This window comes from Bison bison, unplaced genomic scaffold, assembly GCF_000754665.1.
Source record: "Bison bison bison isolate TAMUID 2011002044 unplaced genomic scaffold, Bison_UMD1.0 scf7180017864134, whole genome shotgun sequence".
Taxonomy (NCBI): Eukaryota; Metazoa; Chordata; class Mammalia; order Artiodactyla; family Bovidae; genus Bison; species Bison bison.
In genome coordinates, this window is record NW_011494706.1 from 6,070,893 (window position 1) to 6,094,048 (window position 23,156).

Genomic DNA, 23,156 nt, shown 5'->3' on the forward strand with positions numbered 1-23,156 from the left:
GTCTCCCCATCCACCTCCATCTCACTTTCACCACCTCGCCCACTAGGGACCCTCTCTCCGCAGGCTCCCAGGTGGTGCTGTCCCCTGAGCAGTGGCTGAAGGAGCCGGGGTGGCACGGTCTCCAGGGGTGGGTTCTTTTGGAAACTCGCCCCTGCGGAATTGGCATCCTCTGGGGGAGGGGGACAAGGCTCCCCAAATGCTACCTCCGTCCGCCAGCCCAGACTGTTGCCCCCTCCTCAAGGTCTAACTCGGGTCCCTCTCAGGCTCTTCGTGTTTACGCCGCCTTTCACTCCGGGGGGCTCGTGGGGTGAGCCCCCGCCGGGAGCGGCGGCGGGCCCAGCCCCACTCGCGGACCAGGGGGGTAGGGGGCTGTTGCGGAGGCGCTTGGAGCTCTCCAGCTCCCCCTCCCTTTCCGGGGACAGGAGCGGGCTGACGGGGGCGGGAGGGTTCGGGGACAGGGGGGGCTGGCGCTCATCAATTCCGCTGCCACCTCCTCTGCTTCCACGGGGGGGTGGAGGGGGACGTGGAGGCGGGCCGGGTAGGGCGGGGGAGCGGGCAGGAGAAGACTTAAGTAGGCAGAAGTTTGCGTCCAGCTCACTGCTGGAAGGGAAGGCGCCGGGAAGGTGAGCCTCCTGGACTTTGGGGAGGTTGGAATCAAGCACGGGGATAAGGCAGTTTGCCTCTTAGCCTATAATACAAGCTGGGGTTAGGGGTAAACTCTCACTTAAAGCAGAATTAAAGTGTCAGGAAATCAGGAGAGGGACGAGACAGAGAGCGCTCCGGACTAACGCGTAGTTTTCTCTCCACTAGGACGGCCAGCCCCCCAGGCTCTGGGTGGGCTGCGCCGCGCCGCTCTCGGACCTTCCTGGGTTGGAGAGGTGCTCACGCACCGTCCGCACCGCACCCAGCGGCGGCCGGCCGTCTCCAGCTCAGGAGATGCCCGCTGGAGCCTGAGTTCCTGAGCCTCTGGAGCCACCACCTGCGAACGCCCTTGGCTTCTACCCAGCCACCATGGAGAGCAACTCCGAGAAAATAATCCAGGTAAGGAGGGTCTTGGAATGAGAGGGATTTATTCCAAGCTCTAGGATGTTCCGGGGTATGGTGGAGATGCACTAGGTACCTTGGGTTTTGATTGCAAAACTGCAGTTTGATTGCGATGTTTGAGGGTCTGATTAGGGTCGGCTTAGTCTCAGTCGCCTCTCCTTACCCTTGATTAAAGCAAAACTAGTTGTCCTGGGAAGGTGCTGAAACTCAGGGTGTCATGTTGAAGAGTCCTCTGATTGTGTGTGAGTTTTACTCTGCTGTTAATATCAATTTCCCTTAAAAGTTTCATTCTTCAGCTTCCTGAGTCTGAAAAATTACCCAATGAGGGGCTGAATGCTGTGGATTTTTTCTAAGAGATGTTTATTACCTAACAAACAGATGATACTGGCATCTACACGCTGTGTCTTGGTTGTTCTCGATATTGGTAATGAGCCCAGTGGTCAATGGAGTTACTTGTTAAGTCATGTTTTACAGAGAATTATTTTCAACAATCATTTATGCATAGCAGCCATTCTTCACACCTATTAGGAAAAATATGTTGTGTGCATAGTTTCCAAAAGGGTACTCTTTCTTTCATGATGCTCTTTCCAAGGCCGGGTGAAAGACTTCAAGAAAAGCTCTAACATATTAGTTCTATCTTCCCGAAACATTCATTTTCCTTGTGGTCCAAGGAAATCCAGTCAAAGTCAAAAATTAACAATCCAGTTAGCTTTTTAACCCATTATTCAGGCTATATTTTGCAGAACTGTCTAAGAAAATTTCCGTCTGAAAGCTTTAACCTAATATTACATAGTACTTGCAAACTAGAAGGCAGGGTTCCATCGCCGATCTTCAGGAGACCCTGACTGCCGTAGTTAACCTGAACCAAATCATCTATTCGAGGTTATTTGTTGCATTATTGGGTGATGGGAAGTGAAATGTTCAAAATAAACCAAAGTGTGGCCACGTAGTTTCTGAAGCTAATCTTTAGAAAGCAGAGTGTCTAAGTTTGAGTGTATCTTAAATGGTAATAGAAAAACAAATGGTCCATGTATTTGGGCAACCTTCACTTACCATTAGAGACAATGGTAGGAATGGCTTTAGTGTTGTGGGATTTTAGTGGTTTTAGTGTTGTAGGAATGGCTTGAGTGTTGTGGGATTTATAAAGTATCATTTGTAATAGCATGTTGGTAGCCTAGTCTGTGTCCAGTTGGAACCCAGCTTTAAAAGGTCAGAACTGCTGGTTTTCTATGCTGGCATTATGAGAGGGTCTAAGGTGATTAGCTTTGCAAAACAGCTTTGCAGTTGAAGTCAGTATTCTCAGTGGGCACTCATTTCTACTCAGTATTTTAACATAAGTCAAAACATCCATTGGTCGGGGTTTGCTTTGGTTCCATGCCTCTAATCTACAGTTAATTTCAGAAACTATAGCCACAAGAATAATAGTCAATCCTTGTAAAGTACTCTAAGGTTATTTATTGACCATACCGACATACCCAATATGGTAAACATGAAATCCTTATTATAAGTTATTCATAAGAACATATAAATAATCTTAGAGTTGTTTTGTTTCATGATGCTCGAAGTCAAAGAAAACTCTATTCTTAGTGAACTTCTCAGATTCTTTCAATGTTGACATGAATGAAAATATTATCTACTGCTGGTTTTTATTAGAGTAAAAATGAAATGGAAATAAGAGACTGGTGATGTGTTCAATGATAACCTAAACCAGTGTTCTCAACTCAGGCTGCAAATTAGAATCAATGGGAGAACTTGCAAAAAAAAAAAAAGGATGCCCAGACCCTATCTCAAACCAATTAAATCAGATTATCTGATGAGGGGGTTTACATTGTGATGGCTTCTTTAACGTGATTGTAATCTGCAGCCATGGTTGGGAACCACTGACCGAGGCGGTTCCCGTCGGGTTTGGTAGAGTCGGGTTATGTCGGAGAGTCTTGGAACATAAATGCCATATGTTCTATTGTGGGTCTAATTTTATTTTTAATATTTATAACCTGATATCCCAAATAGAAGAAATATATATTTTTTCCACTGTTGATCGTAGATGTTTAAACCATAATGGTTTCTGATAAAAAAAAAATATTCTTTTTTTTCTAAAAAACAATCTATTGAGTCTGAAGCTTATCTGACTGTCCAGAAAATGGTTTAATAAATTAATTCTAGTTTTAAGAGCTACGGGAAACAATGTTTTACCAAATACAGAATTTGATCTCATTTTTGCTAAGATCTATATGATGTGTAATATGCAAATATGTACCCTTTTGAAGGCAGAAAAGAAGAAAATAGTACCGTGTTTCTCGGCACACCAAATAGCATAACCCGGGTGCCGACTATAGTCTAGTATTTTCACATAAATTATTTTCTTTAAAGCTTACAATAGCCTTGTGAGGTACCAGCTTTTCTTTTGATTTTACCTATAAGGAAATTAACTCATTAGGTTAATGAACTTGTCCAAAGCCACAAACTGAGTAAATCTAATATGTGTTTGAACCCTGGTCTTCTTCTAAGTTCAGTGCTGTTATAAAATATAGTTAATACATATATTTATATATGTACATCTATTTAATTTAAAGACAGCATTTTTCACAAAGCAGTATTAAGAACACAGATTCTGACAGGGCTCTCCTTGAGTTTCATGCCTGACTCTACCATCTTCTAGAAGAATCTGTATGGTTTGCGGCAAATTATATAACCTTTGCGTATCTTAATTCTCTTCATGAAATCAGGTTTTTCTAATGAGAATTAAATGAATTAATGTTGTAAATCACTTTGAGTAGGTGCTTGGTACATAGTAGGTTCTATGTAAGTGCTATATTTTTTAAATGTCATTTATTCAAAAAATATTTGTGATTACTTATGATATGCCAAGCATTCCATTAAGCCTGAAGGTACCTCAACAAATAAGGACCTGTCCTCAAGGTCAATAGAGAATGACCAATACATAAGTAATATTCCACTCAGGTATGAGATTTTACTCGACTTTAATTATAATTAAAAGCATTATTTTATGTGACCACTCTGTGCTTTTCAATATTGATATGACCTTATAGAGGTCTATATAATAAGTATTACAAAACAAATTACAAATGAGTATTACAAACCAAGTGACAATATTTTGTGTTGTCACCATGGTATTAACTTGTTATTAATTCTATCAAAACACAGAAAATAATATTAATTTATGTTTCTGGCTTCACTTTGTGAATGTAGAAAACTAGTAATATGGAAAGGTGTTAAGTTTTCATATGTTTATTTTAGCAATGAAGAATTGAGGGGGGAAGAATTGATAGAAAATGTCATCAGAATCTATTTCTCAATATTTGCAAGTGCAGTTTTCTTCTTTTTTTTTTTTTTAAGTACAGTTTTCTTGAATTGTTTTTCCAAAAAGGGTGTTGTCTGTATGGAATGCAGTTTAGTGCTTTTTTTTCTTTAAAAGAAAAAAAATTTTTATGGTCAGAAGCGTGGATCAAGGAGTGCAGTTAAAGGTGTCTAATACCCAGCCAACCAGCCGGCTCTGCAAGACCATTTCTCATGGAAGCTGACTGTGCTTCTCCCACTGTGCCTTCGGCTCCATGCCCTTGACCTGCACTGCAGGATACCCCAGGGTTTCTCTGGGTACCTGAAGTATAAGATTATGTCTTTGTTCAAATGAAAAACCTCTCTTTATTAAAAGTAGCATATGAATTGGTATTCTCTGTAGAGGAATAATACAAATACTCTAAACCCAGGAGCTATTTCTCAAAGAAATAAAGTATCTGCCTCCATGAAATATTTTCTGCTTTTGTAATCAGTATTTAACCATTCTATTTCATTAAAATTTCTGTTTGCAAATGTGTATCTTGCTTCTGTCTTATCAACTCTCAAGGCTACTCCAGATTTTTCTCATGGAGGCTGCATTTTTCTTCTGCGTAGTTTCACTGCCACCCCTCTCATTTAAGCTTTATTACCTTTAACAAAATACTTAAATGTCCCCCTAATATTCAGCCACGTTTAGTCTCTCTGTAACGCATTCAGTGTTACACACATGGTCAGACTTGTTTTCTACGCTCCCATTTTGTCACCCTGTATTCGTAATTATTCAGTGCTTGCCCTGGGAGCCTAAGACTTAGAACCACTCCAACCTAGCATGGAAGAGCTTTCATGATGTCATCTCATTTTATCTTTCCCATCTAAGCCAAGTAGAAAACCTCAACAGCTTCTTAATTCCAGTTCCAAAGCCATAGTGATGGCACAAAAATTGAATCCAGTCTCTCCTTCATTTCCAGCCCTTATGAAAATTTTCAGCGGGCACTTTGAATTGATATTTTATTGCTTCAGAATTGGGGTATGGGTGGGAGGGGGCCCCTTTACATTAATGGTTTATTTGCAGAGCTGCTTTACTCTAGTTTTAGTTTTTTTCCTGAAACCCCATCCCCAATTCTTGCCTTTTATTTGTCTGGTAGTTCAGAATTTGTCATTTCAAATATCACCTTCCCCTGTCCTTCAGAACATATTCAACATTCCCCAGTAACACGTCTAACAAATTACCATTCTCATAGCTTTGTCCACATTTAAAAACTCAATAAATGTTTACTAAATGCCCATTGCCGTCCTAGTCCGGGCATATTGTGACAAATTACACTTCCTGGCTTCACGGGGGACTGGAAGAGTCAGACAACGCAACAGACAATCACGGACCCGTGGGGTAAGTACTCTAACAGAGAAACGCCAGTGAGCGCTGCCCAGGGAGGAACAACCCCGAGCTGGACACCGTGGAAGCATTCCGAGGGAGGTGACCCTAAATGGGGACATGATTCAGCATTTAAGTGACAAAACAATGAGCCAGATAAGCAGGGGAATAGATGAGCTGTGTTATAGGCAGGACACCAGACAGTAAAAAGCCCCGAAGGCTTGAGCCGACATGGTGATTTGCGAGAAGCCACAGGTATCCAGAGGCACCCAGAAAGTATCCTGCAATGCAGGACATGGAGTCGAAGGCTCGGGGTCAGGGGAGAAACACCTACAGCTCCAACAAGATCTAGTCTTGCCGAGCCAACTTGATATTAGAGCAGTACGGAATCTGCCACCCTCTTAATTTGTATCCATTCTAATACTCTTCCTATCTTTCAGCCAGACTGATGTGCCAAAATGGCAGATCTGATTATTTAAAAGTCCGCTTTTAGCTCTTTCAAGGATCCCCATTGTCCTCATGACGAAATGCAAACCCGTTAGCACAGCGGCATGGAAGCTTCTTGTGACCCTGCCGACCTTGCCAGGACTAATCAAAATACCTTCTGCAGTAACAGAGAGGAGAAACAATTAGAGTCACCTAGGTGGAGATAGAAAAGAAAAAGGAAAAAACAAACAAAACAGAAACAGGAGCTTACAGGGGTCTGCAAGGGTAGTTGATGAATGATAGAACTGTGAACTAGGAAAAGTGAGGGAAAGGAACCATTGTGTGATCAATTTCAAGTTTCTTTCAGATTATAGGAGATTATAGAGATTACAGGAGAGATGGATGTCCTTCACATAGGACAAGTAATATTTTGGGAAAGGCAGATAAAGAATTTAATTAGAAATGTAATGCATTTGGCTTATCCACGTGGCAATGTCCAATAGAAGTAGATATAGAAATGTGTTTCAAGAGATAATTCTGTACTAAAGGTACAGGTTTGGGAGACGATCATATAGCTATTTCAGCTGATGGTGTAGGAATGGAGGATATAGCCTATAGAGAAGTTAAAAAAAAAAAAAAAGAGTCAAAAATGAAGGGACAAAAGCAAGCACAAAAGTAAGAACATCTATTTGAGAAAGCCTATTTTTTAAGGGTCAGTGGAAAATGAGCCTGCAATAGAGATGAAAAGTTAGATGAAAGGAAGAAACACAAGAAAATGTCGTATTAGGGAAGCCAGAGAGGATGAAGTGGGCAGGCACCTAGACTCAATGTTGCGAGTGAGTCAAATGGGATAAGAATTGAGAGATTGCAACTGGATTTAACTAAGAACGAGAAGTGAGGAAAAGCAAGCATTGAGTGTACACGACAATTTCAGTCAGTTTGATATATACTCCTTACTCTATCTCCCCTTTTTGAACTCTTACAATTCCCTATAGTTTAACTTAAATATTGCTTCTTTTTTAAGTCTTTCCAGTGGTCAATTCCCCTGCTCTCAAGCAAGATATAATATCACACCCTGTGACATCTCTTTCCTTGGGGCTTCCAGGGGTAGCGTGCATGCACACCTGTGTGTGTGCCTCTGTGTATATAAAGTATTCTTCCCTTTTGTCATTCATTCACTGACATAAACTCTTAATCTCTTTGATATAACAGTGTAGTGGGGGAAAATATGAGTTTTATAACTCCCCTCCCTGCAAATATTGTAGTCTAGAAATATCCCCTTTCAGCACCCAAATGTCTCCCAGAATATGTGTGTACTTAGAAGCTGCACAGGTGAATTATACAAGTGAAAGATGCCAATTTTGGATCACAAAGTATACCATTTTATATTTGTTTAATGGCATTTTATTCTCCGTTTTCTGTTGTGGAATATCTTGGTTTTTTTTAAATTTCCCTACTATATTAAAAAGGACATTCACATATTTATCCCATATCCAGCACACACAAGAAACCATCTCTTCTCTTCGTGAAATGGGTTAAATTTACCTAAACATGGCCATGCTTTTTTTTTTCCCCCCTGTAATTATTTTTGTTACATTGAGGCTTAAGTTTTTCCACTTTTATGGTATCAGCTCAATATTGCTACAGATTTTAGCCCCTTCTCTCTCAAATCAATAACCCATTCACATCTCAAAGCTTCTTACACCCACACTCTTATTTCCGGATTGAGTTGGTGTTGATTGGAAGAGCCAACTCTGTTCTCTTCATTGAGCATTTAAAACAGAACTTACCTATTCAGAGCGTAGCATTTTGTTTAGGCATGCAGAAGCATTTCCCACCGGCCTCTTTACACTTTATTAATCAGAAAGTGGATTCTTCTACTTCTCCCATGCTTCTTGCACTAGGCGGAAGCTACTTAAGTAGTATTTATTTTCTGTACAAAAGGAAAAAAATAGAACTGACCTCTCTCATGTTACCAATATGGACTGGCATCCTGGGAGCAATTAATTCTCAACTGTTTGAATAACTGATCATCAGCAAGTTAGTACCTTTAACACGTTAGGAATATAAATAAAATAATTACGAAGCAGCTATAATTCATTGAAGTCCTACTGTGCTGGAGAGAGTGATGTGCCATCACTTCTCATGACAGCCCTATGGAAGATTATCGATCCCAGTCCATAGGTGAGGAAGCAGAGACACAGACAGCCAATGAGGCTCACCATGCTTCTCGGAAGCGGCAGAGCTGGAACTCAAGCCTGCTTGCCTAATGCCAAAAGGTTGGTTTATTTCACAACTGCAGTCAAATGAAATTTTGATGACAACTTAGACATCTTTTATTAGAATTGTATATATGAATTGTCTTAAATGATCAGAGCCTTTAATAACCAATGGAATGGGGAGCGCCTCTCCATGGACATTTAAGTCAGTCTCTCTGGAGGTGTCAAGCTCAGTTTTCACACCCACTAGGGTTTTAGGAACTAAGCCTCTCACAGTAACCAACACCCAGGAATTTGGACGCATTCGCCTGCGTTCCTAAGCCTCCCCTCGTTCACGCCATATGCCAAGTGGGCATTCTAGGTAGCTATGTATGTACGTAGGAATTTCCTGCACAGCAGTGAAATGTGACATTAGTTCTTCTAGGACTTTAGGCTTTTATGTCTGACCCAGCCTATTTCTATGAACTAAGCAAATTAATTTGTTGTAAACAAATATGAATTTGGTGTCAGCTGACTATGAAAACTGTATTTATCCCTTTCTGGAGCCCAAAAGTAATAGCACTTACCCCAGGACTAGACTAGGAAAAAATTATCACTTTGATGATAATTTTTAAAGGAAAATTCTGCCATTTTTTAGAAATTTCCTCTCTGGTGGGGTTTTCATGAAGTCAACTTGGGCAACAAGGGAAAAAAGGACAGGTGACGTGCATTGCTGCCAAATTTAAATTTCAAATGGACTCAACTCATACATTAATTAACCCAAACTTCAGCATAATTATTTGTTGCTAACCTTAAGTCTGACAGACAGAATTCTTACAAGCAGTAGAGTGTAGAAAATGTCAGTGTTTATGGACATTGAGGTGGGATCTGTTTAGCCCAAGATTCAGAGAAGTTCCGGCACAGAGAGCACAATAATGCAGATTGCTTTAACACCTCATTCCCTGGACCCACCACAGGGCTAAAAGGTCAGGACAATATTAGAACACTTTTTCATCCCTAACGTCATATAGACTGCAACGATGGCATTAAGGCAAAAGCAAAAATCCCAGCAAAGTGGTGAGTGATCACTGTTGCTCGAGGGCCAATTCAGGAACAATGAGACTTTACAGGCTTGCTTCTTTTCCCCATTCAAAAACAAGAATGATTTTATTGCCTCCAATGAGGAAAACGTATATTCTTGCAAATTAGATATATCATTTTAGTGAATAGAAGGTCAATGAGAAACTTGGCCTTTCTTCTTAGCTGCTGAAGTGTTAATAATTGGGGCAGATTTGAGTAGTGGCAACTTGGAGTCAGCATATATCAACGCTGGAAGTCGTCTCTCTGAGCTGCATTTTAATTTGTGAAAAGGCACTCCTAGTATTTGAAGTGATGCCATACGTTTTCTCGGTAGCTAATATTTTATCCATATTTTTGATGTGGAGTTGAACGCTTTCACTAAAGAGCAGACTGAGGCAGAGATGGCGTAGTTCTCCACCAGTAGATGACGGTGCTGCCCTGTAAGCTCCAGCCTTCTGACTCCAAGTCCAGTGCTCTCCCTGAAGAGTTTGCAAAGGGGCAGGGAGTCATGAACATTTGCAGGCAAATATTTGCATGAATGTACTTAGAGATGCCCACATGGAGCGTTAAACACATGAATAAGAGTGGCCCTGGGCTACATTCCATAAGAGGCGCAGCCTGTCTCTGGAGCCCCCTCCCTTCCCTTACTTTCCCAAAGCCCTACTGCTCACAGTGTTCCCCTTTATTCCAGAAACCTGTTCTCCTAAGAAAAAGCCCCACTGCTTGTCTTTCCACAGTCTCCCCCTCAACTCCCTTTTGCACCAACCCCCAAATCAATTGCTTTTCTTTTACCCTATTCCTACAAACCCTGCCATCTGCAGATTATCTAGTAGTGGCATAAATCCTGCTGTCTTCAAGAAAAAAACAATCACGTTATCAATGATTCAGGAGGTAATTCTTGAACCTGGCATTCACTGACATGTGTTATTTGACCAATCAGTTTGGATCTTTAGTATCAAATTTGAAGCTTGATGCTACCCTGGAGCATATTAAAAGCTTCGAAGTCCTATTTGCCCTGTATCCTCCGCGGGCAGTGTAACCAACCAGGGTCATCCCTGCCAGGGCCGCTCCCCTGGCTCCTGGCTGGCCTGCTCACTGGGCCTTGCACCCCTCCCCTACATAGTCTCTGCTCACACCTGAAGTAAACTCCTAGCACGTAGATCAGAGCAGGTATCCCCCCATGCATCATCATTAAGGGCTTCCCACCACACCCGTGCCCTTGCTGCCCCACTCTTTGTCGTGGCCTCTAGTGCTCTGTCACCTGGATGTCCCAGCCTCACTGCTCCCAATCCATTTACCTGGACCTCTCAGTCCACCGCACTCAGCTCGATCCATTCACCAGAGCACAACACGTCTTTTTCCTCCTCACACCCTCCACAGGAGCTCTTCCCTCCGTCCGCGATGCTCTTTCACTCACGTTCACGTCTCTAGCTGCTTCCCTTACTTCAAACCTTAGCTTAAATGTCACTCCCTCAAAGAGGCCCACCACAGTCAATCACGCTTTCTAAAGTATGTGTTGCCCTGTTCATATCTCTCTCTCAGCTCCGTGATTATGTCCTAATAGTTAGAACAGTTCATAATCATTTTATTCTCCGTTCTTGTCTCTTTTCTATCACCTTCATTAGAATATAAAGCCCATCGGGTCTGTCCTGTTGATTCTTTTTATTTCCAGCACTCGATTAATATCTATTTAACAAATGAAGGTATATATTCATTTAATCTTGTCCTCACAGCATTTCTCAATTTACACAGCCACAAGACCCTTTTGTGATACACCAGTTCTTAATACCCTGCTGAAAATCTTTGGGAAATCTGCGTTTTCAGAAAGTTAAGATAATAACAGGAACTTTAAGTACTGATGCAAGGGTGGCTTGGGGCAGGTGGGCCTTTTTGATCATTTTCAAGTTTCCTCTTAGATACAGCTGTTCACAGTGGGATCAACCGTATGATGTCATATTCATGAGTCTAAATGGGTCTGGTACTTGCTGAGACAGAACCATATTCAGGCTTGTAAGAGCTAATTTTAGTCTGTATCGCTTTGGAGGATATGTGTTTTCTTAAAAAATCTAATCATTTTTATAAATATTCATAATTATATCTTCTGTTCACAGCCTTGGTTGAATCTGTAATTTTTACCAACCAAGATTATCACCTACCTGCTTTGCTGCCTGTATATAAAGACAGGCAATTCTAAGTAAAATGCTGAAGAATTTTCCATGAATTCTTTGGTTCAAATAGGATTTTTCACTAAGTATTTCAAGTTGCAATATGCAAAACTAGCTGAAAAAAAGGCATTCTGTCAAAATAACCAACTTGTACATGGTAGGTTCTTAGGAATTAAGTTTTGGTGTTGTAACTGACAGGAACAAAGTCCAATGTGAAACTTTGACCAAAATCTGATTCACAACAAAGTGTGTAATTTTTCATTTTCAGGGAAAGTATGTATTAAAAATTTTCAAGGAAGCTTGGTTATAAAATAGATTTATTGAAATATTTCAATAATGATAATAACATCTAATAATTACATAGCACTTACTATGAGCCAGTAATGTTCTAAGCCTTTTATAGATATTAATATATTTAATGTTCATAGCAACACTCTCAGGTAGGTACAATTATTATCCCCTTTGCACAATAAGGAAACGAAAGCAGGTAGAGGTAAGTTACTTATGGAAGAACACACATCCAACCCAGGACAGAATTGGAAAATGAAGGAGGTCTGGCTTCAGAGAGTAAGTAAATCCTAAAAGAAAAATGTGTTTATTGTACATTTATGTTAAAAGCTTTACAGTCAAAGTGTTGTTATCATGATGTAAAATGTCAGCACGACATTATAAACAACTATACTTCAATAAAATAAATCTAATAAATAAATAATGGAAAATGTCTTTCACTTTAAAATTTTTTTCAACAGGGGATCCATGGATTTCTCTCTTTTTAGAAAATTAAAGAAATGGAAGTGGTTTTCCTTATTTGTTCTAAATCTTAATCTCTCCAGCGGTCATAGGATGCACCTGACGTGATAGTATTCCACTGTGGTTTATAAGAAGGGGAAACTATGCTTTGCCAAGTTGACATCTCATTCATAAAAAGCAGAGTCAAATGCGAAAACTTTGTTCTAAGGTGCAATTTCTACTTAAAAACAAAAGCAAAATTTTGTCTTAGCAAAATATAGTTTTAAATAGCATTTCAAAACTATGTCTTGATTACTTACGTGAAAATTAGTCAGAAACCCATGATAGATAGGGTTTTAATGATGTGGAGGGAAAAAAAATTGCTCTAAAAATGGTGAGTACAAATACATTGAATTTTAATCAGTCTAAAAATGGTCAAGTTTCCTATTCACTCACTTGAAGATGATAAACTTTCCAAGATCTATTTTGGAGCATGGCAACACTTTTCCACGTGTTGTGAATGGTCTTATTTCCCTGTGAGATGACCACTTTGGCACTCTGTGTACTTGCTTGCAGGGGGTGGGGAATCTGTTCAAATAGTCAAAGGAAAATCTGTGTGTATTTCCATGTTCAAGCTGCTCAGCCTTTTGCAAGTGATTTTTATTTACCATCTCTGATATGTTTTTAGTTTATTTACCATATCTGCAGTTATTTTCCTTTCTAATATCAATTTTAGCTCTTTTGTTTACTATTTTTTAATTTTTCACATATGCTATTATGTGATATGTTTCAGTCTAAAGCTTTTTTTCCCCTCCACTGTTAAGGCTCATTTTAAGAATAATGAAAGAAAGAATGGGAAACATGTGTTTATGGGGTATTTCACAGAATATTGATCTAGAACCTAACTGCTTCACATTAGCCTATCCAATTTCACTGTGAATCAGGTCATTTTTCCAGCAGTAGGTTATCATTTTAGAGGCAAGGGAAATGAATGTACTCTAAAGGAAGAAGGTTTAATCCTCCAAAGTAGTAGGAAGTGTAATCACATTCATGGAGGGGGGAAATGTATATACAGCACAAGGAGAAACAGTTTTATTTTATTTCAATCTAGTTGGAAAAAAAATCTACTCTTAATATTTATTGTGTTAATTTGATATGATACTACATTCTAAGTACTCAAGAAAAATAAAAGGACTCAGGATTATCTTTGCCCTTTATTAATCTCAAAATATTACAGAGAAATATTTATATTACCCTCAGTTAACACAAAATATCCTCTGAGGACAGAAAAAAAAAAAAAGAAATCACTTGGTCTTTAACACAGAAACTTGTCTGGAATACTTTTGAAGATGGATCAGTGTCTGTAGCAGAACAGAGGACTCATCCTATTCTGTTTAGGGAACCTTCAGAGAGGTAAATTAGCCTAATCAATTTAGCAGAAGTCCAAAGTTTCATAGACATTGCCTTGTAGAATTTATTTAATCCCAGCCTAAGTTCTTCTCTGCCAGAAAGCCAAAGAACTGTCTGGCTTACAGACTAAAGAAGAGCAGACTGACTCTGATGATAACAGAGTGGAGCTGGAAAGGTGAGATGGAACCTTTCTTTGTTGATTTAACGATTTTTCCTCAGCCCCCTTCCAGTCCGTACCTCTTAGCATAACAAGGACAATACTTTTAAGTCGTTCTTCATAGTTATTTAAATGCCCAGCTAAATGATTCAGAATAAAACCCAAAGTTTTAATAACACCAGGTTTTGACAATAAAAGTTGTCTCTCACCATCCATTTGTCATGTGTCCCTGTTCCCAAAGTTCATTGAGTCTTAACACCTAGTTACGCTCCTTTAAGTTAGTCCATGACCTGCCTGTGTATTTGATGAATTTGCAAAAGAATGTAACACCTTTCTCTCATGCTCCCTCTTCTCAGTCACTTATCAATCTTCTAAAACTACCTTTTCCCCACTCCTTAGTATGCATCTTCTTACAGATAATTAGAGAAGATCTTAGCGGTCCTAATCCAACCCCTTCATCATACAGATGAAGAAATAAAGGAAATATGACACCTCCGGTATCACATAGATGTTTCACTTTATCCCCTTAGTCAGATGTTTTGGGGGAACAGTAAAAAACAGCTGTTCTAGTTCCATACCATGGTGCATTGAACAATTTTTAGATTTGGAGGTATGTATTAGAAAGAAAATAGGACATTCTCTATCAAGGAGAATTCTCCATCAGATCATAGCCGTATAAGCTGAATTTATCCTTCCTTTTGATCTCATCTACAACTGCCAGATACCACCCCACAATAAAGAAAAGAACGGGTCGAGATCCAGACATAACCCCTGTAATAACTAGCAGGTAGAAATGTGGGAAGCTAGATGGCACCTTGGGGGACCCCCTGAGTTGTCCATGCTGATGGACATGAAAATAGACTTAGGCAGAAGAGAAAACAATCTTATCTGGTCTTACCATTATTCATTGTTTCCAAGCTGGAAAAAAAATTTTTTTTGAGTCTCTTGTCTTTTTTCTTTCCTCTTCACAATGCTTTTAAGCTGAGCTCCGAAATAGGTATTGCTGAGTTTTTAAGTGATAATCACGAATGTGTTTTGCTTTTAGGATTTTTCAGTGTGCTTGTTTAAATAACATTCAAAACTTTCCCAAGGCAGTTTGCTGATGGAATTGCTTTCAGGTGCATTCAGGACCTTAAGGGAATAATAGATGGGACAGGTGAGTTTTTAGATAGATGATGGAGGGATTGGCTGGGACAGAGTTTCAAGTACAACACCATAGAGGGGCTTGGAGATGTCAAGGACCACTTGCCAACTGTGCACGCACTAGGGGAATGTGGAAGGGAAATGCCACAAAAAATAGTAAGGACTACCATGTATTGGGCTTTTGATAAATGCCATTCTATGCACCAACACACCCACTCCAGTGTTCTTGCCTGGAGAATCCCAGGGACGGTGGGGCCTGGTGGGCTGCCATCTATGGGGTTGCACAGAGTTGGACACGACTGAAGCGACTTAGCAGCAGCAGCAGCATGCACCAACACGGATTGTCTCATTTAGGCTCCACAACAATCCTGCAAGCTAGCTATTTTTATTTCATTTTACAGATAGGTAAGCTGAAAATCAAAGAAGCTAAATAAATGAATAATAATAAAAGAAATAAAGATAATTATAATTATTAATAATATGTTAACAATAGATTAATTTTAAAACTAACATTTTGGAGGGCTTACTATGTTCTTAAGTGAATTATCCCATTTAATACTCATAATAATCAAGGCGTTATTATTATATTCTTTTTACTTCCTGGGAATAATGAGCCTTAGGGACATAAGGAAAGATGATGTAACTGGAAGCAGAGGCAAGATTTAAATGCAAACAGTCAAACTGCAGAGCCCATGGTAGAGCTGCACACCATCCTGTGCTATGAAAAGCAGAACATGCTTACTCACCCAGGTCTGTCTGCTGCTCAGTCATGATTTTTTCACAGTCCCACATGGTCTTTAAAATAGGAGTTCTCAACTTTCATCTGATGACCCATGTGGATCCATGATGAGGTTTTGCTGTCTGGCAGCAAAATTAAAAAGCTCAAAGAGCATGTCAAGAGTTTGTCCTACCAACAAGTGTGTTCAATTTAAAGGATTGAGCTTTGTTCAGAGATATATTCATTCCTTTCTGGAGCAAAAAAAAAAAAAATCCATTCTTTTTAATCTAATGATGATAACAGTTGATGACAGGTTTTTAAAAAGACTCTTTATTTAAAAATTATGAATTCATCAACCCTATGTCCCCTACCTCACACTGGAGACAATGGGAGAGGAATTGTACTTATTAATAAATTTGAAATCAAGGCTTTTCTGAAAAAGAATGCTGCTAGGAATGAAGAGTGGTACAGAAAGCAAACTCTGTAAAATTTCCCAAGATTAACCCTTATGCTAGTAAGTACCACTTTATAGTTTTTTAAAAATTTTCAAGGAAACAGGTTATACTTGAAAGAAAATGGTATCAGTGAATACACATATCTTTACAATATAGCCCTCTTCATATTCAAAACACCTAAGCCTGGGTTGAGTGAAGCACACAGCATCTAGGAAGTAAATTCACATTCAGTATCTCATTTGATCCCCACTCATGGGAGAAGGCAATGGCACCCCACTCCAGTACTCTTGCCTGGAAAATCCCATGGACAGAGGAGCCTGGTAGGCTGCAGTCCATGGGGTCGCAAAGAGTCAGACACGACTGAGTGACTTCACTTTCACTTTTCACTATCACGCATTGGAGAAGGAAATGGCAACCCACTCCAGTGTTCTTGCCTGGAGAATCCCAGGGACGGGGGAGCATGGTGGGCTGCCATTTCTGGGGTCGCACAGAGTCGGACACGACTGAAACGACTTAGCAGCAGCAGCAATACTCTATGATGCAGTACATGCTTTAAAGGATACAGCAGAATGTACTGCATATTAACATTTTTTGGCCTCGCTTAGCTAACTCCGCTTCCTTTAACGAAGGAATTATTTCTATCTTAAAGAATTATTTACAGATTTACTATAAAGTAGGAAAAGGGTCAAGAATGACACAAGATAAACAGCAGTCAGTAACTGCTATCTATTTTATAATTATTTTGATCCTCATTTTATAGGAAAGAAAACTTTAACTCAGGTTAAAATGTGCGCTAAAAGAGTCCATTTAGTTTAGTAATGAAGTTGGGGCTTGAGCCTAGTTCTGTTCACAGCCCAAAGCGTCTTTTGGTTACCCCTCACCCACAATTTTATGTGAACCCCAAACCTTCTTTCTGCTATCCCACACCACAATCCCACTAATGGTAAAACCCTGAGAAATCCCATTGATTTAAATGTGCCTCCGTTATTCTGTGGATGTATGTTTTAGACTATGGTGTCCATATGGGCACAGTATATAAGTTTATCAGAAGGAAAATCAGATGAAATGAAAATGGTTGATTGCATATATCCATCCAATAAAAACATTAAAACAAAGACAAGTGAGAATGGAAATTGTAAAGATCACCAAATGATAATATCTTGCAGGGCATAAAGGAGGGAGTCACTGAAGGTCATCAGTTTCACGGGAAGATAAAATTTGAAAGTGGATCCGTGACTTTTATGTCTATAAAGAAAAAAGACCTCATTGTGTGATTAGTCCAGAACTAGCAGATCTGTTTTTCTAAATTACAAATACTGAGCATCAGTGTGTTGTTTATGTCTATTTAAATTACCTGAAGAGCAACTTCATCTCCCTAGAAGACAGTGTGGCTTTGATTGCCAATGGAAGACTAGAAAAAGTAGACATTTCAGTGATTCCTCACAAAGAAGCTTTGTTTCCATCATAATGCTAAAGAATAAGAAGTTTCTGTCTTTTTAAGAAAAAGGAGAAGTATGACATGTTTCAGTCCTCAAAGCACGTGAATGAGGAAGGAAAACCAATTCCTTTTCTTTCAGAGGGGTTTTCTCTTAATATAGCAGGCTCTAATTTAGAGTTCCATCTCTTGTTTTGAGCTCATTAGTGATCTGGATCTTAAATAGCTGCTTCTAATATATTCAGGGACAAGTGCATAGGAATACACAATGTGTTGTGAGAATAAATATCTTGAACTTAAAAAATTGTAACAAATATTAAGTTTCATATCTTCCTGTGATGTGGGGTATAGTTGTGCAGCAGAGAGCTTGTCCCATGGTCTGTCAGCCACCAGACAGGGAAGATAAGAAGGCTGGACCTCCAAAGGAAAGTTGTTCAAGAGACAGGGACCCAGCGAGAGAATGAGAGAGAGAAAGATAACATTTGGGAATCTCAATTATCAAATGCACTGATTATGAAAAGGGCTTGAAAATATTTGTATTCAAAGGCCAACATATTTTTTAAAGATTAACTTTGCTCCATGAAAAGTAAAGAGTACAAATATTCAAAATGTTTTTTTCAAGTACCAGGTCTTTCTCCAGAAACTCTTCACTACACCTAAAGGTGAGAAGGTGGGGGTGCTCACAGCATTTAGCTTTGGGCCTTAAAAATTTATTTCAGGTAATAAAAACACTTTAGGCTAAATAATCAAGCTGATCACTAAAGGTGAAAGCCCCAGGAAGTAGCTATTTTTCTTCCTGAAACAAATAGCAGAATAATGTCCTTTTAAATAGTACAAATAATTAAACAGTTGTCAAACCTTGGTATACAAAGAAAGATCCTACCAATACAACAGTTTTGGAAACTATGACTGCTGGCATGATAATTATATGAAAGACAGAAATTGCTTTCTTTCTTTCTAAAAATTGGATATAGGGCAGTAGTTATAAGGGTGTTTTTATTTTTGTTTTATGTTTTCTATATTTATTTGTTTTAACAATAAAAAAAGTTTTAAGAAAAAATATGGATGTAAAAGAGACTTAGATTTAAATTTGTTTTTTCAAACCACATATATTAAGTGCTCACCCTGGACTAAGCATTGTTTTTGACAGTTGAAATACAGTAATAAAAGAGACAAGGCCATGCTTCCCAGGAAGTATTCTAATGCAGAAGATGGGGGGTAAACAAGTAAATATAACCAAAAGATTAAAAGGAGTCAAGGTCTTGCCTTATCAAAGGTCAAAACATGTCATGAAATGGAAATATATAATATACCATGATATAGACACAGAAAAGCATAAATAGATGAATGGAACTAGATAAAGAGGCCAGACATACCTCGAAATTTAACATACGATAACACTGGCATTTCAAATCAGTGGTGAAATGATAAGAAATTCAAAATGCATGTCTGCATTGTACCATACTCATAAATACTGATGTATTGCAGGTCTAAGTGTAAAAATTAAAACTGTAAAGGTACTAGAAGGAATAAAATGTATTTGTTACTACTTAGGTATTAGAATTCTGATCTTAATACAAAACACCCAAAAGGTTAGGAAATAAAAAGTCCAATTAAAAAAAAATAAGATTATAAATCATGGAAGATGAACCACATGGCCCACGTTATTATAATAAGGCATTTAGCCACACTAACAATCAAGGAAAAAGAGGTGATTTTAGTACTATTTGTCAAAATTGGGGAAGGCAATGGCACCCCACTCCATTGTCAAAATTACAAATGCTCACCTGCTGTGGCCTAGCATTTCTGTTTATCATCTACCCTAGAGAAGTGAGGGTCTTTCTGTATACATCCTTCAATACCTCTGTAATGTTCCTTGCAGTATCATTTGTAATTCTTCAAAGATGGATACTCCCTAAACGCCAATGCCATATGTGTATTATGCAATACAATACGGTCATTTGAAAAGAATGAAGTAGATATTTGTGCCTGCATGCGTGCTAAGTTACTTCAGTTGTGTCTGACTCTCTGTGACCCCATGGACTGTAGCCCACCAGACTTGTCTGTTCATGGGATTCTCAGGCAAGAATACTGGAGTGGCTGCCATAGCCGCCTCCAGGAAAGTGAAAGTTGCTCAGTCGTGTCAAACTCTTTGCAACCCCAGGGACTCTACAGTCCATGGAATTCTCTAGGCCAGAATACTGAAGTGGGGAGCCTTTCGCCTCTCCAGGGGCACTTCCCAACCCAGGGATCAAACCTGCATCTCTTTGTCTCCTGCATTGGTAGGTGGGTTCTTTACCACTAGCACCACCTGGAAAGCCCTCGATCTATATGTACTGCCATGGAAAAATATTTGTATACTAAGATAAGAAAGGTTCAGGGCAATATATTTTGATAGATTTTCTTGTAGAATTGTGTGTTCTACACATATCTATATGCACATAAAAATATCTAGAATGGTAAACCTCAAATCGTTCATGGTTTCCACTTCTGAACAGTTATATTGGAGAAGTGGGATGAGTATGAAGGATAACTTTAACTTACGTAATATAAAATAAAGTAGAAAAATGTTTCCTTCAATTTAGATTTAGTGATTAAAAATATGTATTTTGCTAAAGGCAATAAGAGAAAAAGCAGTGGAAATTTTTTAAAACAAATTTTAATTAAAAATTAGAGAACATATTGAAGATGCCCCATGTCAAACAGCATATACCATATTCTTCTTGAATACGATCTTTGAAGGAAAATGCCCATGTTCATTTTTGAATTGTTTGCAGGATATAGTATTTAAGTCAAGCCATGCATGGTGAAATATCTGTTCCAAGCGCTTGACTATCCAATTTACTGAATTCAGTATTACAGATTAATTTTATTCTTTTTTTATATTGGAAAATATTTATTTTTAATTGAACACTGAGCACATTTTCTTTTCCTGAGTATTGCTTTGTCCACTAATATTGAGTGCCTCCACACAAAAGTTTAAGTTCAGCATGAACTCCCCACCACCTTTTTTTTTTGGTTGGTTTAGATTCTCTTATATACTTACTAGATGTTAACAAAATCTGTATTAGTACCAGTTGCAGTTGTAGTGGTACATTTTACCCTGAAGTTTTATTACAAGAAAATATGTATTTTATCAGAATCTTGACTTTATTATGTGTCATCTTCATATAGTTCTGAAAAACTACATGCTCATTATTCAAGTTTTTAATAATCTGCACCTCTTCTCCATTGAGATTCTAATGAGTCCATATATAATGCTAGAACAGGAGAACAATCATAAAATATGTTGGTATAGTTATTGAAGAAATTATATTTTAAAAACGACAGTAACTAAACTGTTTGCTATCAGCAACAATTAATTTTCTGTCAGTGTATTTTGTAATTATGAAAGTCCAAATGCTCTTCCATATAATCTATAAACAGAGAAGATAAATTAGCAAGCACCTCGATTGAACATCGATTTATAGAATATCTAATGATCATTTTTAACTAGTTTTCACTTAGAGTCTTATTGTAGCTTAGTTATCCATTCTTGTTTTTCTGTCAGTAAAGAGAATTTGCTAGTTCTCTTGGGGGAAAGACTATTTTACTCAATATTTTCCTATGCTTTTTAAAAATTTTATTTATTTTAATTGGAGGCTAATTACTTTACAATATTGTAGTGGTTTTTGCCATGCATTCACATGAATCAGCCACGGGTGTACATGTGTTCCCCATCCTGAACCCCCCTTCACACCTCCCTCCCCACCCCATCCCTCAGGTTTGTCCCAGAGCACCGGCTTTGAGTGCCCTGTCTCATGCATCAAACCTGGACTGGCGATCTATTTCATATATGATAATATACATGTTTCAATGCTATTCTCTCAAATCATCCTACCCTCTCCTTCTCCCACAGAGTCCAAAAGTCTGTTCTTTATGTCTGTGTCTCTTTTGCTGTCTCACATATAGGGTCGTCATTACCATCTTCCTAAATTCCATATATATATGTTAATATACTATATTGGTGTTTTTCTTTCTGACTTACTTCACTCTGTATAATAGGCTCCAGTTTCAGCCACCTCATTAGAACTGACTCAAATGCATTCTTTTTAATAGCTGAGTAATATTCTATTGTATATAAGTACCACAGCTTTCTTATCCATTCATCTGCTGATGGACATCTTGGTTGCTTCCATGTCCTGGCTATTCTTTTCATAGTTGGTGAGAAGGACCTCAGTGGATAGGGGATATTTTAATTAGATTTTAAATTAAGCAGAAATATTCTTTCATAAATGTGATAAATCTTCTGTGTCCACCAATCAAAAGATATGATTTCAGATTAGATTTCGCTTGATGTTTCTCTTTTAAGACTACAATGAGCTCAGTGCTGTGCCTGACCTCTCCCACTTTGATTTAGTCATTAACCTGCATCAAGAAGCTGTTTAGCAAGTTTTGAATTCAGTATCTCCCCTTTGATAAATCTCTATCCCTTCAAAACAGCTTAAAAGGAGACATTCTAAATGCTTGCATTTAATCTGCTCTGTAAGTAACTTTTTTGCTGTTGAAACCACTATCAGATTTATTTGGGGCTACCAGCCAAAGTCCCATCCCAGCTGCAGACCTGTCATTTCTTTCTCATAACCAGTTTGAGACTAATGAGTAAGCCTTCCTCCGGCCCAGTCATAGTTCCCATGGGCCCTGAGTTAACTATGCCTGCACTGCTTTGGAGTACGGAGGGCAACGAGGCACTGCTGGACCCTGATCACAACAAAATTCCCCCTGACTATCAAGTTCCTGACCATCGAGTTCCTGACCATCTGTTCATCTAGAAGCTTCTCCAGCCCCATGCAGAATACTGACCGCCTACGACTGCCACCTGCAGAGTGGCTCTGTTTGACATTCTCCATCATCTGGCTAGGACCTGCCTGCCTAGAAGTTCCCACAGGCCCTGGGACCGTAGGGGATGGGATCTGGCAGTTCTGAGAGAGCCACAAGGACCGTCAGTGTAGCAGCTGAGTCCAGAGACTCTGGAGTCAGAGACTCCGAGATCACACCCCAGCCTGGCTGGTTACTGGCACCATGGCTTGGGGTGAATATTTTAACCTTCCATTGCCTCAGTTTTCTCATCAATTCAAAAGGGATATGAGTCCCTAATAGTCCCATCAAAGTGATTGTGTTAATAAAGATTGAATGAGTAAGGTTCTTGGCACAGGGCCTAGTATAAAATAAGTGCTCGATATATCCTTATAATATGTATGGCCTGGCAATTGGACTCTTCATTATCTCTGCCTTCAGAATTCTGCATATGTCTTATTTCTGCAGCTGAGACTTCCCTTTGAAACATAGTGCTTGAGAAACAGACTAGAAATAGCCTGCTGCTACTTGCTTGTAAACTTTCTGCCCTTCCCTACAGACTATTGCTGGACTTTGTATCCTTATATTAATAGTTTTCCTGTGTCCTTCATTTTACCTAAGGGTTAGTTAGCTTTCTTGTTCCAAGAAAAGGCTGATAATGAATATCAATCCCTTTTCAGACACAAATGAT

The 23,156-nt window shown here is 39.0% G+C and overlaps 1 protein-coding gene across 1 annotated transcript in view; it reads left to right on the forward strand.

Annotated features, from left to right (window-relative positions):
• The first annotated feature begins 596 nt into the window (after window positions 1-596).
• The window catches only part of CALCR (calcitonin receptor), a 110,485-nt gene continuing 87,925 nt past the window's right edge, over window positions 597-23,156 (forward strand). The window contains exons 1-2 of the mRNA XM_010839774.1: window positions 597-623; window positions 811-1,041. Coding sequence (XP_010838076.1) covers window positions 1,012-1,041 — 30 coding nt within the window. The 5' untranslated portion in view covers window positions 597-623; window positions 811-1,011. The remainder of the gene's footprint in view (window positions 624-810; window positions 1,042-23,156) is intronic.